Genomic DNA, 18,288 nt, shown 5'->3' with positions numbered 1-18,288 from the left:
CCCATACCTTTAGTTACATCCTGATTAATCATCACCACCTTTCCAGTCCTTTGAGACATATGAACAATGACAGATATATATATACACACACAGAGATATTATTCCTTTAGTTCATGAGTTATGTTCATAAAACATTTGTTGAGTTCAATTAGTTTCCGACTCTGGGCTCCATCTGTCATACCAGTCTGTCTGGGCAGGAGGCATGGTGCAAAGTCCTCTCAGTCAGTAGAGCAGAATTGGTCTTCAGTGCGGTGTGACGAGCAGCTGACATTTGACGTAGCAGGAGGATGGTGTGCACCGTTGGATTGTTGCATGCTGGAGTCAGTTCTGGTTCCATCACTATTGCGTTTTGCTCAGTTTTATCACAGTTCTTTCTTGCTATAGTACTATGGATATAGCATATAACAATTATAATAATGATAACATACAGTAGCAGGGTTATATAGCAATTAATATCATACAGTTTAATTTTGGCTATTTTCACCTAAAATCAAATCCCCTTGAGGCACACATCAGACTTCTCCATCTTTTTTCATCACCCACCAAGTGCACCCAGGCCCTTGAGCAAAAGCAATCCCACGAATGGGTTTACCATTGCCTGAGGCAGGAGTAACCCAGACTGTTTTCCCTAACATATTTTTCATGTGCAGTACAGGGACTTTATCCCCTTCTACAGTATGTAAAAATTCTGATTGGGCAGGGGCACTCCGATTGGCAGATCCTCTGGTGTTGACTAACCAGGTGGCTTTTGCTAAATGTGTATCCCAATGTTTGAAAGTTCCACCACCCATTGCTTTCAATGTAGTCTTTAACAGTCCATTGTATCGCTCGATTTTCCCAGAGGCTGGTGCATGATAGGGAATATGATACACCCACTCAATGCCATGCTCTTTGGCCCAGGTGTCTATGAGGTTGTTTCGGAAATGAGTCCCATTGTCTGACTCGATTCTTTCTGGGGTGCCATGTCGCCGCAAGACCTGCTTCTCAAGGCCCAGGATAGTGTTCCGGGCAGTGGCATGGGGTACAGAATATGTTTCCAGCCACCCGGTGGTTGCTTCCACTATCGTCAGCACATAGCGCTTGCCTTGGCGAGTTTGTGGGAGGGTGATATAGTCAATCTGCCAGGCTTCCCCAAATATATATTTCAGCCATCGCCCTCCATACCACAGGGGCTTTAACCGCTTGGCTTGCTTAATTGCAGCACATGTTTCACATTCGTGGATAACCTGCGCGATAGCGTCCATGGTCAAGTCCACCCCTCGATCTCGAGCCCATCTATATGTTGCATCTCTTCCCTGATGGCCTGAAGTATCATGGGCCCACCGAGCCATAAATAGCTCACCCTTATGTTGCCAGTCCAGGTCCACCTGAGCCACTTCAATCTTGGCAGCCTGATCCACCTGTTCGTTGTTTCAATGTTCTTCAGTGGCCCGACCCTTGGGTACGTGAGCATCTACATGACGTACTTTTACAACCAGATTCTCTAGCCGGGACGCAATATCTTGCCAGAGTGCGGCAGCCCAAATGGGTTTACCTCTGCACTGCCAGTTGCTCTGCTTCCATTGCTGTAGCCACCCCCACAGGGCATTTGCCACCATCCATGAGTCAGTATAGAGATAGAGCACTGGCCACTTTTCTCTTTCAGCAATGTCTAACGCTAGCTGGATGGCTTTCACCTCTGCAAACTGACTCGATTCGCCTTCTCCTTCAGCAGTTTCTGCGACTTGTCGTGTAGGACTCCATACAGCAGCCTTCCACCTCCGATGTTTTCCCACAATGCGACAGGACCCATCAGTGAACAGGGCATATTGCCTCTCATTTTCTGACAGTTTATTATACAGCGGGGCTTCTTCAGCACGTGCCACCTCCTCCTCTGGTGACATTCCAAAATCTTTGCCTTCTGGCCAGTCCGTGATCACTTCTAAAATTCCTGGGCGACTGGGGTTTCCTATGCGAGCCCGTTGTGTGATCAGTGCGATCCACTTACTCCACGTGGCGTCAGTCGCGTGATGTGTAGAGGAGACCCTGCCTTTGAACATCCAGCCCAACACTGGCAGTCAGGGTGCTAAGAGGAGCTGTGTCTCAGTACCAGCCACTTCTGAGGCAGCTCGAACTCCTTCATAGGCTGCCAGTATCTCTTTTTCAGTTGGAGTATAGCGATCCTCAGATCCTCGATATCCTCAACTCCAAAACCCCAGGGGTCGGCCTCGGGTTTCCCCAGGTGCTTTCTGCCAAAGGCTCCAGGTAGGGCCATTCACCCCAGCTGCAGTGTAGAGCACATTTTTAACATCTTGTCCTGTCTGGACTGGTCCAAGAGCTACGGCATGAACAATCTCCCATTTAATTTGTTCGAAGGCTTGTTGTTGTTCAGGGCCCCATTTAAAATCATTCTTCTTCCTGGTCACTTGATAGAGAGGGCTTACAATCAAACTGTAATTTGGAATATGCATTCTCCAAAACCCCACGACACCTAAGAAGGCCTGTGTGTCCTTTTTATTAGTTGGGGGAGACATAGCTGCTATTTTGTTAATTACGTCCATTGGGATCTGACGACGTCCATCTTGCCATTTTATTCCCAAAAACTGGATCTCCTGTGCAGGTCCCTTGACCTTACTTTCCTTTATGGTGAAACCGGCTTTCAGAAGGATTTGGATTATTTTCTTCCCTTTCTCAAAGACTTCTTCTGCTGTGTTGCCCCATACAATGATGTCATCAATGTATTGCAGGTGTTCCGGAGCTTCACCTTTTTCCAGTGCAGTCTGGATTAGTCCATGGCAAATGGTGGGGCTGTGTTTCCACCCCTGGGGCAATCAATTCCAAGTGTACTGGACACCCCTCCAAGTAAAGGCAAATTGTGGACGACACTCTGCTGCCAGAGGGATTGAGAAAAATGCATTAGCAATGTCAGTGGTGGCATACCACTTGGCTGCCTTTGACTCTAACTCGTATTGAAGTTCTAGCATATCTGGAACGGCAGCACTCAGCGGTGGAGTAACTTCATTCAGGCCACGATAGTCAACGGTTAATCTCCATTCCCCATTAGACTTCCGCACTGGCCATATGGGACTATTAAAGGGTGAGCGAGTTTTGCTGATCACTCCTTGGCTCTCCAGTTGGCGAATCAATTTGTGGATGGGAATCAGAGAGTCTCGGTTGGTGCGATATTGCCGCCGGTGCACCGTCGTGGTAGCAATTGGCACTTGTTGTTCTTCAACCTTCAGCAACCCCACAACCGAAGGGTCTTGGGAGAGACCCGGCAGGGTAGACAACTGTTCAGTGCCCTCCGTCTCCAAGGCAGCTATACCGAAAGCCCATCGATACCCCTTTGGGTCCTTAAAATACCCCCTCCTGAGATAGTCTATGCCAAGGATACATGGAGCCTCTGGACCAGTCACAATGGGGTGTTTTTGCCATTCATTCCCAGTTAGGCTTACTTCAGCTTCCAATACAGTTAACTCTTGAGATCCCCCTGTCACACCAGACATACAGATGGATTCTGTCCCGTTATAACTTGATGGTATTAGAGTGCACTGTGCACCGGTGTCTACTAGAGCCTTATACTCCTGTGGGTCTGACGTGCCAGGCCATCGAATCCACACAGTCCAATAGACCCGGTTATCCCTTTCCTCCACCTGGCTGGAGGCAGGGCCCCTCTAATTCTGGTTAGAGTATTCAGTATTCACTTCTCGTAGAATTGGCTCAGAAGTCCCTTCAAGAGGATCGGAAATGAAGTCAGCCCTTCTACTCTGTTTGGAAACTGGAGCGGCATTTTTCCTGGTAGCATCCCCTTTTGTGGGGGTTTTTCCTCGCAGTTCACGTACCCGTGCATTTAGGACCGAGGTGGGTTTTCCGTCCCATTTCCTCATGTCCTCTCCCTGATCACATAGGTAAAACCACAGGGCACCTCGCGGTGTGTACCTTCTATATTCTCTCTCTTGGGCAGAAGACCGCTCACTCCTAATAGCTGAGACATTGGTCCTTCCAGGTGGGGAATAGGACATATCCTTTTTGAATTGTTGGAAATCCTCGGACAGCTTCTCCACAGCTGAAATGCAGGCTTGTAGGGAGGAAGAGAGATTTTCTTCGTATTGACGCAGCTGGCGAGCCACTTCCTCCACTGTTGGTGCCTCTTCATCCTTCCAGGACATTACTGCCAATGCGTTGGCATAGGACGATGGTGCGCTCCGTACAAACTTCCGCCACATGGGTCGTGTGCATTGGACTTCGTCTGGGTCTTTGGGTAACTGTTGGTTGTCTGGGTCATGATGAATCGCCTCTAGCACGGCTAATTCCCTCAGATATTGAATACCTTTTTCCATGGTGGTCCACTTGCTTGATTGACATATAACATCTTCCTTAAAGGGGTACCTTTCCTTCACACTTGACAGGAGTCGCCTCCAGAGGCTGATGGCTTGTGTCCCTCTTCCAAGTGCCTTGTCAATGCCACCTTCCCTGGCAAGTGATCCCAGCTGCTTGGCTTCCCTACCTTCTAATTGCAAGCTATTAGCCCCATTGTCCCAGCATCGGAGGAGCCAGGTGATAATATGCTCACCTACACGGCGGCCAAAATGTTTTCGCAAATCCCGCAGCTCACTCAAGGATAGGGACCGGGTTATTACCTCTGGTTCTGCCTCTTCCTCCGGTTCCCGTGATGACCCTGGTTCACCATTGTCCTTTGCTAAGCGAACTGATTTTTTGGTATATTTCCTTTTCTGTACGGGGGCAACCGATACTGGTCCAGGTTGGTCCTCTGGTTCAGTTGCAGTATCGCTCGCCGGGTTCTGGATAACCGCAGTGTCTGTTGCCGAGGTTTGGGTAGCAGCTAGGCCTCCTTGCTAGGCCTGGAGGGGCCGCAGCGCCCATTGTTGAGGTTTGGGTGGCCGCGGTGGTCATCGTTTCGTTGTTAGGTCTAGAGACTTTCTCTTCCCCTTGAGGGTACTGAGTAATGTCGAACAGGGCTCGATAGGCGTGGGCCAGGCCCCAGCACGTTGCAGTGATTTGTATCTCTCTGGAGCTGCCGGGGTGACAGCATACCTTTTCCAAATATTTTACTAGTTCTTCTGGATCCTGCACTTGTTCAGGGGTGAATTTCCAAAACATTGGAGGTGCCCACTTTTCTAGGTACTTGCCCATACTACCCCACACACCCTGCCACTCATAATTATCTAGCCTTGGGGCACATCTCTGGTTGATCCTCTTAAATAGCTGTTTAACCTTAAACAAGAGCTGAACCACATTCAGAAGTCTGCTAATTCCTAGCAGTAGGGCTAGGACTGTGCTAGTCCCAACACCCCAGGAATATTCAAATTTTCCAAAATTCTCCAACACCATTGTAACTGGACTAAAGGAGAAAGGAGAGGGGAAGAAAGATTCCCCACCCATAGACTGGTTTTCCATGGAGGAAAGGTAAATGGTATAATTATCAGTAATTTCCCACAGGTGGCTCCTGCCGTATAAAGGTGACAATGCTAAGTGCAAATACCGGATTAATCCCACAGCCGATGACTTTATCATACCATAAACCAGTGTTATACCACACATCAAAGCAAAAATCCACCTCCCACAGATGATAAGCAGTAGAAGAGGAACTATATACAGCAAGCGAGGTGATACATAACAGAGCTTTAAAAGCCAGAGCAACAACTCTAAGAACTCATAAATCAACATAATGAACGCTTGGAACAAATTTGTTTTAACAAGCTCTGGTCAGGTTTGTTGTTATCTCAACCCCTCGGGCCCCACGTTGGGCGCCAAAATGGACTGTCGTGGTTTAACTCCAGCCAGCAACTAAGTACCACGCAGCCGCTCACTCACTTCCCCCATCCAGTGGGATGGGGGAGGAACTCGGGGAAAAAAGGTAAAACTTCTGGGTTGAGATAAGAACGATTTAATAGAGCAGAAAAGAAGAAATTATAATGATAATGATAACACTAATAAAATGACAACAGTAGTAATAAAAGGATTGGAATGTACAAATGATGCACAGGGCAATAGCTCACCACCCGCCGACCGACACCCCGCCAGTCCCCGAGCAGCGATTCCCAGCCCCCCCCACTTCCCAGTTCCTAAACTAGATGGGACGTCCCATGGTATGGAATACACCGTTGGCCAGTTTGGGTCAGGTGCCTTGGTTGTGTCCTGTGCCAACTTCTTGTGCTCTGGCTGGCCATGAGAAGCTGAAAAATCCTTGACTATAGTCTAAACACTACTGAGCAACAACTGAAAACATCAGTGTTATCAACATTCTTTGCATGCTGAATTCAAAACACAGCACTGTACCAGCTACTAGGAAGACAGTTAACTCTATCCCAGCTGAAACCAGGACACCAGCCTATCAAGGTGTTCAAGCAGTTTTGCCTAACTCTTAGGAGTATGTAGCCGTGTTGAGTCAGCATGACTACCAGTGTATTTTAAATTAAATGCTTTCTCATGATCATTGTTAAGAATCCTTGTTTGTTAACATGTCCTGGGATCCCATCTCTTTATTGTTTAAGAAAAGGTTTAAACACATTTGGGTTAAAATTAAAGAGGTGATTTTCCTAGCAGACAGCCTTGTGAATTCACATCTATGGGAGATTCCTCCCACCTCTTTTTCTTCCCTACTTACTGCCACTTCTAGTACTGTCATAAATTAGTTAATGGTTTTGTCAATAGTAATGAGCAGCTGGAATGGACCTCATTTCCTCATTGTGGCATTACCATGAAAAAGTATTCTTGATATGAATGACATCACTGAAGGACATTCCATGACACTGAAACCTTTCAGTACTGGGTCCTAATCCAGTAAACTACCTGTGCATTATTTACCTTAACATACATGAATACATACATGAATCAGTCAGGCACATGCATTTATTTTTTCAGGTTGAGTCCGAGATACCAGATTTACAGAAAAGGAGAAATTCTGGGAAGTAAAGGAGATGGGTTGAATTTTTTTTCTTGTGAACTCACTGCCATGCACTGTTGGTTTTTTTTTTCTGGGAGAAAATCCAATTATTTTATGTATATCAAAGTTTGTTACAGATTCAGTTTTAGGAGATCAATTCCAAAGAAATTAAAGCTAATTAAAGACTTTCAAAGATTAGTGGTCTTTTACATTTAGCTGTGCGTTGTCTTTTACTGGGTAAAAGATAATTGGTTGACTTTCTTGCCACTGCAGTTACCTATTGAGATTCATTGGGTATCTATGTCCTACTCTGTTCACTCTGATACATGGCAGGGGGAGCCAGATTATTTTTTTCTGTTTGTGTGCATTAACAATAGGCCTACTTAAACTGCAGTTTCCCTCCCTGTTTTACTGAAATATCAGCTGGCCTGTATTAGTTAAGCCACAGTAACTTGATTGTGCCATGGACAGTTCTGGATCCAATAGCACAGATAGCACTTTTGACAAGAGGATAAAAATAGCTTCAGAATATTTTTCATCCATGGCCATCAGTATGTCCAAGTTTTTTCCCCTCTGTGTAGTTTAGAGTTGGCTTAGGGGAGGAATGATTTGAAAACAGTAGCTGTTTGGAGGGGAGTAAACAAGATGGTCAGATCTTAGCCATTGCAAAATAGGTTTTGCCCTAACAACTTGTCTCCTATTTTCCAAAGTGTTTTTAAAACAACTTTTTTGAACTCAAGTTATGAAGGATACGGATCAGAATATTTTTAGCCTCAAGCATTCACAAAATAATGTGTTGTGGTCCCAGAATACTGTCTTTAAATATCATAGGCTTTTAAAAACTCAGTGCAGTGAACTGATGCTTTCAAGATTTTCTTTCTTCAGTTGGAGAAACCTCCTGACTCTGTTTGTTTTATACAATTTATATTTGAAAACTTAGCTTTTTTAAGCTAAGGGGTGGTGTTATGCAAGTACTAGGAATTAAGATAAAACTGCAAAATGCAACAAAAGAAGTATAACAAGATTTATGACATCTGTGCTTTAGCAATAGCAAGCCAGAAGGAGTTAATGAAAGGCCTTGTTACCTTCCCAGCTGTGGCTAAGCTGCTAATAAGAAATTGGCTGGCATGAAATATTGTGCTGAAATTGTAAGGGTGCAGTAGATGAAGAGGCTACGTAGGAAAGGGTCAGAGAAAGTGCAAAAAGAGCAATACTACAAGGAAGATTGCTGTGTGAAAAGCGAGAAGGAGGCTGAGGCTGATAGGGAAGACATGCTTTCTTCTCATTATATGCCCTGTATTTGAAGTTCTGAAAGGCAGGTGAGCTAGCATGCATTGCCTTACTGCGAGAAGAAACGTAGAAATGTCAAGATTTATTGAGGCTTGGACTAAGGAAGGCTCAAGGCTAGATCTACTGCTTTGAGTTTAGATGAGCCTCCAGGTTGTACAGAGAGATGGGATTAATGATAAGGAAAGCAACTACTGTGAGGACAACAGGGAGGTGTCACAGGTGTTGGTAAAACTCTGCAATGGCATCTTCAGAAGGTATTCAGAAGCCTTCTTCGGCCTTATAGGGTCAGCTCAGAGCTATTGTATGAGGCTGGAAGGCTCGTGCAGAAGCAGGAGAGGGGAAAGACTGGGGTTACTCATTTCTAGTTTATGTAAAAACTACTGTGGTAATCTTGCTTTTCTTCATCCTGTCTTAAATTACTTAGTACTTTGGTTCATGTTACACAGGTTTGAAACCAACCTAGCTGAGGTTAAAAAAAACCACCTCGGTACAACAACAGGTTTGATTTTTGACAGAAAACTTAATTCAGTCTTTCTTAACGTAACTCCAACTCCAATCTTTTCCTTCCATCTAGGCCATGTGTTTATACGATGGGATCACCAATAAACAACAGAGCCCTTTTCCCATGCCAAGAACCACCCGTTGCCTTGTCAACCTGGCAAGCCTCAGTCCGAACAGCTGCCGGCTTTGTTGTGTTAATGAGTGGGGAAAACTCAGCAGAACCAGTCCAGCTTCAAGAAGGTGAAATATGTTTTCTATAGCAAATCATTTTCAATAATTTTCTAATTAAAATATAGCTTGGTAAAACATGATTTTTGAAAGAATGACATTCCTAACCTTAGAAGCACTTACATGTCTATCTGTAATCTCCATGTCATTCTACGGAAAAGTTACCTGCTCAAGGCCTCAGGATAACTTAGTAAGAATTCAAGGCATCTACATTTCACTGTTACTTTTACTTACTTTTTTCTGTGTTTTTCTTCCTTTTACTTTTTTCAAACCTAGACTTCACTTGTCATAAATTGGCTTTGTTTTAATCACTCTGCTGTTGAACGTTTCGTAGATAAAGTACCTTATCAGGCTCTTGACAGCTTCAGGGCTTGGTAGATAATTAACTTTCAGTTTTAGAACTCCAGTCCAAGTGTAGGCCAGCATGCCAATGATTAGAAGTGGTCATTGTGTCATATCTGATTCCTGAAATATATGGAATAGATTAAGAATACCAGGTCACTGCCCTGAAAATCTGGTCTTTGGGGTTTTTTTGGCATTGGTAGATCATACCTTGTGCAGCAGTAAGCAAGCAAGCGTTTTTGTTCTGTGTTGGTTGTACTTTAAGCCTCTGTCTGCACAGAGAAGGAAGTTTTTAAGGCGGTTCTACACATAATAATACAAAGTATGTCTTGCTCCCGTTAGTTTTGAGATAATCTGTCAAACAGGGTCAGTATTTTCCAGCATAAGTAGTTCTGATGAAAAGTGGCATATAGGAAAAGGTTAGAATCAAGTGTTTCTGAAAAAAAAATAATCTTCTGTTCCCCTTTAAAGAGGCCAGTTTTTGAGGGAAAAAAAAGAATGAAAGTCTCCTTGATTTGAGAACCACCAGTTAATCCATTTGCATGGAATTGTCTTGTTATTTTTGGCCATATGTGAAGCCTGTTTCAAGCCTTGTCTCTGCTATTGAAATATGGAAAACTGCCATGATGAGCTGCTCAGCCTGCATGGACATTAATACTTTCCTGTCTCGGCATCAAGAAAGCAAGAGTGCTCTTAACTTCAGACTAGGGGAACAGCTCTGCCATCATTGTTTAATCAGTTTAATTCATACTTACACCTCACTAATGAGTTGTTGCCTGTTGTTCCCTCAGTGATGGCTATGTGATCTGAAATATTAAGAGGAAGAAGAATGCTTATGTGACTTTCTAGAAATAGAAACCTTGGAAAAAATTTCAGACAGTATAAATTGGCATAGGTCAGTTAAAATTGATACTTTCTTAGACCAATTAGCTAGTTGAAAAGGCTTTTTTGTGAAATAATTATTTCCTCGTTAACACTGTTTTGTCATTCTAGTTTAAAAACCTCATTAAAAATTCATTCTTGAATAAAGAAAAAAACTAGTTGTGGGCAAAACCGTTTTTCAAATGCAGTTGACGGAGCATTGAGAATGATTTCAGGGTACCATATTGTTAATGATAGCACTGGGGCTTAGTCACCCAAACTTCAGCGTTGTCACCCCGTGGAGGACAGAAGGGGCTTTTGTTTAAATCCTTGTGTCAGTTTATGTTGGTAATTCATGTGTCGCCTAAAGCTTTGTTTGTTTTGGGTTTGTTTGGTTGGGTTTTTTTAATTGTCCAAAGGCTAACCCAGTATATTTGCTTTCCTAAGAACTCTGTGAAAGCAAGAAATACTGTAAGAAGTCTTTAATGGAAGGGCCAGTAGGGAGGAAATTACTCCTTTTAGGTTCAGTGTGCTAATGAAGTGCTGAATGAGAAGTGTGAAGTGAACTGGGAAGAACCAAATGTGCCATTGAAGCTGGCTCTTTTAGGAGCTGTGTGACAATGGCAAAGTTTTGTGCTGAACTCTGCTGAACTGAAGAGAAGCAGCAGGAGCACCTACTGCACTTCTGTCCTTACAGTTTTCCTTCAGCCTCACCTCAAGATGGAACTCCCAGGAGTGTGGAAGGTTCTGCCTATGGATCTATGCAGCACACACAATTATTTATACTAATTTTGATGTCATGATGCAAGGTTTGCTGGGTTTCTTTAAAGGTAGTAGGCATTGTGCTCAGTAGCTTTCAAAAAGTCAGTCATGGATGAGACCCTCATTTTCTTGGTGGTTATATACAGTTGGAAATGACAAATCAGTGTTAGAGAGCTGTTTGGAACTGTAAAAATTTACAAAACAGATACAGAAGAAAGAAGGAAAAGGAGCAACATTGTAAGGAATGTTTTAAAAAACAAACAAACCCAAGGCTCAAGCGCTAATCTGAAGCCTTGAATAAATTCTTAATGAATTTAGGAATACAAATTCATTAGTTTAATTAGTAGGACTTTTAAGAATTAAAAAGTTCAAAATGGTCTGTAGTGTTAAGTAACCTGTCCCACATACATCTTGTAGTTAGGCAATTATGCAGGGCATAGGAAATCTATCCAGCTTAAAATTTTGTCTTTACATTTAGAAAACACATCTAAAGGCCTTTAAGGGTGGCTTCAGTTAAAATAACTTTGCCAGATTATTTAGATTCAGTATGTTATTGCTGTGCTGCATATTTATAAAATCACATATAACTGGTAGAACATGAAAATATCTTTTAAAAAATGCAATTTCTCAGAAAGAATAAGAATTTTGTCAAGCAGTTGTGAATGAATTTATTCTGCATAACAAGTTAGCTGAATATTTTTTCCTTTAAAAGTCATATTTATAACAAGTGTGCAGGCAGACAATAAGAGAATAGCAAGCAAGGATGGTACCTTCATGCTTTTAAACAGAGATCTGCATTCTCCTTCACAGACCTACATCTCTAGATGCATGGATGCTGTGATCCAGTGCATAGCGAGACTAGGTGTACTCACCTGCACAGATTCCTCATTTGCCACTTGTATTTGCAGGTTTTGATAGTAGTGTATTTCCTCCTGCATGTGCCATTTTTTGCATTCTGTCTCCTACAAAACTATGGCTCACCCTATCATTTGAAATAAAGTGAGGCCACATTTTGTTTGAAAACACTTACACGTCACTTACTTAAGTACAAATGGTAACTATTCAATTATGACCTAAAAGTGCTTAAAAATACCACGCATTCTTAATGTAGTACTTAGAAGAAAAATTTATCAGAAAAATGCAATTGACAGTGCCCTTAGAGAGAAAGCTTTACAGGGAGCACGATGTGTGTGTGTGTGTGTGTGTAATGTGAACCATTTAACCATTAGGTTTATTTTTCAACACTTGTCAGTTTTACTTTACTTTACCATATTACTGTAACACATAGAAGGTGCAAATATATTTAGTCACAAACACCTTTACATTTGTTTTGATTCATGTTCAAGAAGTAGATATTCAACCATTTGCTGTGAAATCGACTGGCTTGCTTTTTGTGCGGTAACTGTACCATTATGTAGTCCTTGATCTTGTTTTGCCATGTCAGATTCCAGTCAGAAGGTGTATTCTGTTATCAAAAGGAAATACGGTGCTAGAGAAGCCACTGCTACTGCTCTGTAGCTAGTAGCAACAACAGTTGCTTTTGTTTGTGCACCTCTCACTTTTCACAAGGCAAAACAGAATAGTTCAGTGCTTGTGTTGATTAATCTCCAACATATATCAGGAACTACACATGCTACTCATCCCTCCGAGCCAGTGTTCAACGAATGCTCTGGCATGAATGTGAGGGTGCTCTGTGGGAAATTCTGGCTTTCAGATGAGATCAAAGATCTTTGCATGTTAATGAAGAGTTTCAGAAAGCTGGAGGGTTCTTAATCCTGGTGTTCCAGCCAAATAATAGTTTTGGCATAGCTACGTATTTAGCTGCAGGTTTATGTATTAGTGCTAGCTTTTACTTGGTATATCAAATGCTGTGCAGGGCTATTTCTTTTTCCCTAGAGGTAGCTGAATTTTGTGGTTTCTAGGAAATCATGGACATTTTCTGTATTTTGTGTTGTTTACATTTGTGTTAGTGCAAACTAATTGAGGGAACCTATACTAATAAATAAAAATAGTCTTAATTTTCTTTCATCTGGCATTAACACATACTGACTCTCAGGCACTTCTTCAGTTATAATGGACTCCACAGGACTCAAACCATTTTAATGGTTTCAAAGATAACTAAATGCATTAAGAATTCTAGGAAGTAATTACATCATTCATCATTATTATTTCAAGTAGAAGACATAAACAGCCTTTAAGTTGTTCTTTTGCACAATTATAAATAGATTATAATTTTCTGCCCTTGTTAAAAGTAGTCCTAAATTTCGCATGGGATGTTTTCCAGTTATACCTCACAGAATAGGTGATTGTTGTTGCGTGGTTTGTGCAGTTACGACATGATAGATTTGCTTTGCAGAACTGGGAAAAAAAATCTTTTTGAAAATTATTTTCAAAATTACCTGTAGAGAAAATATTTAGAAAGTATTATAATTGCCTAAAATAATTATGTGTAGGAATCAAGTTGCTTCTAAATTAAGTCTGGTTGTAAGGAGAGGGTATAAGCATTACAAATAAAACAAATGGGGTGCTCCTCCTCTATTTTTCCCATGGACTAACCCCAGTCTAATCTCTTACTCTTCCCAAGGTGTCCTTGCTTAGTCTGAAAATGGTTTTGTGGTAGAAAATCCTAGTTCTGGTAAAGCAAGCCATCTCCCCGTTTCAGCTGCACTGTTTTCTCTATCCTACAGATGGTGCTGTCTCCAAGGTGGCCACTGGAAAGCAGAGGGCAGCCAGGGGAAGGGAGAGGAGTAGGCTGGAGCTTGTGATCCCAGTCTGTGCCTTGGGATAGATCTGAGGTTACAGATGAAGGAAAACAAAACAAAGTCCATTGACCTGAAGAAAGTTAAAGAAAGGAAGTGAAGTTGTGGGATAAAAGGGCAGGCTGGAAGACAGTCTTACCAGTAGTGAGAGGAGAAGACGGGAGATAAATGAGGGTTAGACTCTGTTTGGAACTATGCGTCATGGTGCTTGCTGTAGAGAGGTGTTGCCAACATAAAGATCAGTCACCGATCAGTGTAAAGAGAGAGCTCACTTGTCATGCCAGTGCATGTGATTTCAGTTGTTCAAGACAAAACAACTGTAGGATAATTGCATAGTTATTCTACACAGTTCTGGAGCATGAATGCAGAAGGCATCTAAAAGCCCTGCAGGAAATGGACTGAGTCCCAGTTAGGTGTGTAAAGACAGTATAAATCTTGGATCTTGTTCTGAGAGTATCCAGAGTTCGCATGGTCTCTATAATGCCTGCAAAATACAAGGGGCTTGGAAAAAAGACAAGGATCTGTTTGTTAGTTGCTTCTTTTTTCTTTGGGAAATCCTAATTTAGATAAGTCTGAAAACATATACCAAGAAAGTGGTCTTTGGTACCTTCACCCTTTTGCAAGGTTTGCTCCAACTCTGAGTAGCATATGTTTGTTGCTAATTCATGGAAATTTCTGAATGTAATACATGCTGTTCTCTCTGGACTGCTAAACTGAGCAGTGCCCATTCATTTTGACGTTGTGTTCAAATTACCCTTGTTTTTTAAAACAGGTGTTGCTTGGTGTTGCTTGCTCTAGTGTCTTGTCTATGGTGTTGCTTGCTCTAGCCTGTCTTGCTAAACTTGTTTCTCACTGTAACCCTCTCAGCTCCTTCTGTTTCCAAAGCACAGGCCAACACCCTTTCCTTTTAGACAATCTCCTTACTGTTGTGAGAGCTTTCTCCTTTACACTTACTGCTGTCTGGAACAGTTTTCTGTGACTGCCTTTTGACTTTCACGCTTGTTTCAGAACTCAGTTGAAAACACATTACTGTTTTTCCATTATGATTCCTCAAATTTTCACTCTTCCTCTGTTATTATTTAACTCAAGGTTTTACAATTAACATAACTGCATGAAGCATTTTTGTAATGCTTTGTATATAACAGATACAACACAAAGTGAAGTGTTGTGGACTACCTCTGGGCATTCTCTTGTGCACATTTAAATCAATGGTAAAGCCACTCTTAACTTCAGTGTGTGCAGGCTTGGGCCTCTAGCGCGTTTTATATCAATGAAGCTCTCTACATCAGGAGTTTTGTGTTTCAAAATAATAAATTGTTGCTGTCCTGGGTGACCTCTTTCTCTCAAGGTGGCATTTGCTTGCCTTGGCTTATTTGTAGCTTTGGGGAGTTAATTAAAAAAAATGGGGGAGGAGTAGAGAGGGAAAATTTGGCAAAACAGTTATCCTCTTTGTTCCTAATGTGTTTGGAGCAAATAAGTTCCTTCTGCTCACATACTGACAGAAGGTTAGGAAAATTATGGTCACCTGACAATACAGAAAAAAGGGTTTCGATGGTAGTGGTGAATGTTGCCAAAAGTGGAATGGAGTGAGGGAGTGTAAATGGTTGCTAGTGCAGGTAAGAGGTAGAGGCTTTACCTGCCTTTTACAACACTTCACAAACTGTAGTGTTTTGCCATACCGAATAGTAGCTGGAAAATTTGCTGAGGCTAAGCAAAAAGATTTTTTGCTTGTCCTTCCTTTGGACAACTTGACCTTCTGTGGTCATTAAGGTAGGAAATCCAGAGGTGCTTTGCTGCGGTTGTTTACTTCCTTTCCTCTACACCTTGTGGCCTCCACTGGATGTTTTTTTTTTTTTCCTTTTGAGAGTGTTCCATAGCCCCGGTCAGAATATTATTGCAAAAGAACAGGTATTAATGTTCTCTGAAAATAACTGAAGTTTGTATGTTTCCACAATTGTCATAGCTACAGTTATTTGCACATGATTCAGCAGGTTGTAACTCAAGCTAGGCTTTTTCTAAGAGTAATGAACCTACTAATATGGTGAAGTAACTATTTGTGACCATAAATGAGTACTTGAATGTGACCCTTAAGTTATAACCTTTTCAAAGGGGCAAACGGAAAACCTAAGCAACTTTTAGATTAATGAAAAGTATGCTGTTCTAAAACATCCTCCAGTTTATCCAAACGTGATCATAGATACTTTCATCCAATACCATACTCCATGTCTTCCAGCACTGTGTTCCCATAATGATTAGACTTACCATCTTTTTACCTCCTAATAGACCCTCTAACCTTGTTTTAGCAGCTTCTGGATTATCATGACCACATCATGGATTTAGGCAATATCCCATCTGATTCTAAGCTTTGATTTCTCACTGCCTGGTTGGCACATAGTGTATCTCAGATTGCCAGCTCCAATTCACAAGCACTACTGTTGTTTGTTAGAACCTGCCTCTCAGTTTGGTATTGTCCAGAACACAAAGAAATTATTCTGTTCTGTGTGAGGTGATACAGTTAAGACAAAACCATAAGGTGGTTGATCCAGGGTTGAAGGAGTTAAATTTTTGTGTCTGTGGATCTAGAGGTGCTATTAGATTTCACATCCAGTGTCATTCTTGGTCAGTAACAGTACAATCATGTTAAGTTGCATTAATAACATCCCTTTTATAGATTATTTATTTATAGATAAAGACATCAGCAGATAAGGGAAAGTTGCAGGTATAAGTAAAGAGTACTGAATCCATGGCGGTTACATATGACTGGTCTTACATGTCTCAGTGAAATTATTTTTCTTTCCTCAACAAAAATACCAGGATGTAAGTTGGGAGGTTTGGACCAAAATCTCAAGTACATAAAAATGCCAAGTACTGAATGTGTGCTGTGACTGATGAGTCTGTACAAATGTTCTTTTTATTTACAGGTATCTTGAGCTGGTATTACTATGTGACTATGCCAATGCCAGCATCCACCTTCACTATCGCTGTGGGGTGCTGGCAGGAAGTTAAAAAGCAGTCCCTCACAGCTGCTGTCCAGACAAACACCGAGTTTTCCTTGCCATCTTCACAAGCCAGCTTCAGGTTCGTGTTTAGAATACTGTTGAAAAATGGGATATATGGGTAGCATTTGCATTTACTCTGGAATGTGAAAGTGAGTCATATTAGTACAGGAATCAAAATAGAACTTGTTTAATCTGAACAGAAAAATCTTGACAAGAAAATAATTCCAAAGGCATTATTTCATGGGTAAGGGTGTGGTTCTTTTTATGCGAAAACAAGCTGCTTAGTGAGCAATAGGGTTAGTAAATCCCCGTGTCCTCTGGACTGGCATCCTACACGCTGTATCTCCTTAATGCTCTGCTGAAGCAGCATGAGGTCCTCCCTTGTTCCTTACAATGACTGGCTGTAAGATATTTCGTATTGCTAGACTCAGTCCATTCTCGGTACCTAATGCCCCCTACTATCATATTGCCTACTCACTTGCTTTTTTCTTCCTGTCCAGTCCCATCCCAGAGTTAGAGCTGGCCTGTGCAGTGGTTTGCCTGGAGTGATGTGTACTGACTGGGTACATGAGAGACCTGTTGCACTGGTCCCATAAAGTAAAGTTGGACCAATGATTCTTTTCAATAAAAAAATACTCTGTTGCCTGGTACATGCAGTGGCTCCTTAGCTGTCTTTTACCAAACCTGTAGAAATGTGATTATTTTGACTACATCTATTTCTCCTTCCAATCTTGTCAAAACTGCCCATTGAGTGTAAATTATTACAGAGTGATGGATGAACAGAACAATGCTATACAGGCCTGCAAATGAGATTTGAAGCTAAAAATTAAGGCTGTGGAGAAATACCACTTGTTTCCACTTGTATTCACCATAGTTAGCAGAAGTCTCAGATGAGGCACTTGATTTCCTCACATATTACTCTCAGCTTTTCAGAGTTATGGAGTCATAGAATCACAGAACAGCCCAGGTTGGAAGGGACCTTGAAAGATCATCTGGTCCAATCTTTCATGGGAACGGGAGCTTAGATGAGGTTAACTAGCACCCATTCTAAAAATTAGTGCAGGTTCTAATCAGTGATGGTCATTGTTATGAGTCAATCTGTGTGATGGTCATTGGATGAGTTAATTGGCACAGGTAGTGTGATGTATACGTAGCAGTTGAGTTAGTGACAGTGGAAGAAACAGGACAAATGTGTTTCAGAAGAAAAACCTGACCAAAAAAAAAAAAAAAATCCTCTGCAAATCTGGTGTCTATTATGCATAGACAAAAAAGAAGAGCCTAAGTGTACAAGGTTGTTTTGCAGTTAATTGGGACATAAAAATCTATGGCCTTGAAAAATCTGCTCTTAGAGTTATACCCAGTTAATCTCTATTTGGGAGTTAGCACAACAGACACTTGTTACTTATTTAGTCATTAAGACTAGGTAACCAAACCCAACATTATGCACAGTAGCAGGCATTTCTAGAAAGAGTGTGAAATGGATAGACAAGCAAATGCTAAGGTAGTGTCTCAGATAAGATAATAGAGATAAATTCTTAGGCAGCAGGAAAAGGAAGGATTTCTGAAAGAAGTTGTTGAAATGTGTAATATAATTTATGTCCAGGTGCTGGTGAGTTTGACATAAGGAGACTGTATGAAAGAAAATGTTAAATGGAGCTAG

At 41.7% G+C, this 18,288-nt stretch overlaps 1 protein-coding gene across 2 annotated transcripts in view; it reads left to right on the top strand.

Moving 5' to 3' along the window:
* AOPEP (aminopeptidase O (putative)) overlaps positions 1–18,288 on the top strand; it is a 209,431-nt gene that overhangs the window by 26,477 nt on the left and 164,666 nt on the right. For both annotated transcript variants that reach the window (XM_049796253.1, XM_049796254.1), the window contains 2 exons: positions 8,751–8,917; positions 16,551–16,707. In XM_049796253.1, coding sequence (XP_049652210.1) covers positions 8,751–8,917; positions 16,551–16,707 — 324 coding nt within the window. The remainder of the gene's footprint in view (positions 1–8,750; positions 8,918–16,550; positions 16,708–18,288) is intronic.

Source organism: Accipiter gentilis, chromosome Z, assembly GCF_929443795.1.
Source record: "Accipiter gentilis chromosome Z, bAccGen1.1, whole genome shotgun sequence".
NCBI lineage: Eukaryota > Metazoa > Chordata > Aves > Accipitriformes > Accipitridae > Astur > Astur gentilis.
Note: the sequence above shows the minus strand (reverse complement) of the source record. Positions and strands in the feature narration are given on the sequence as shown.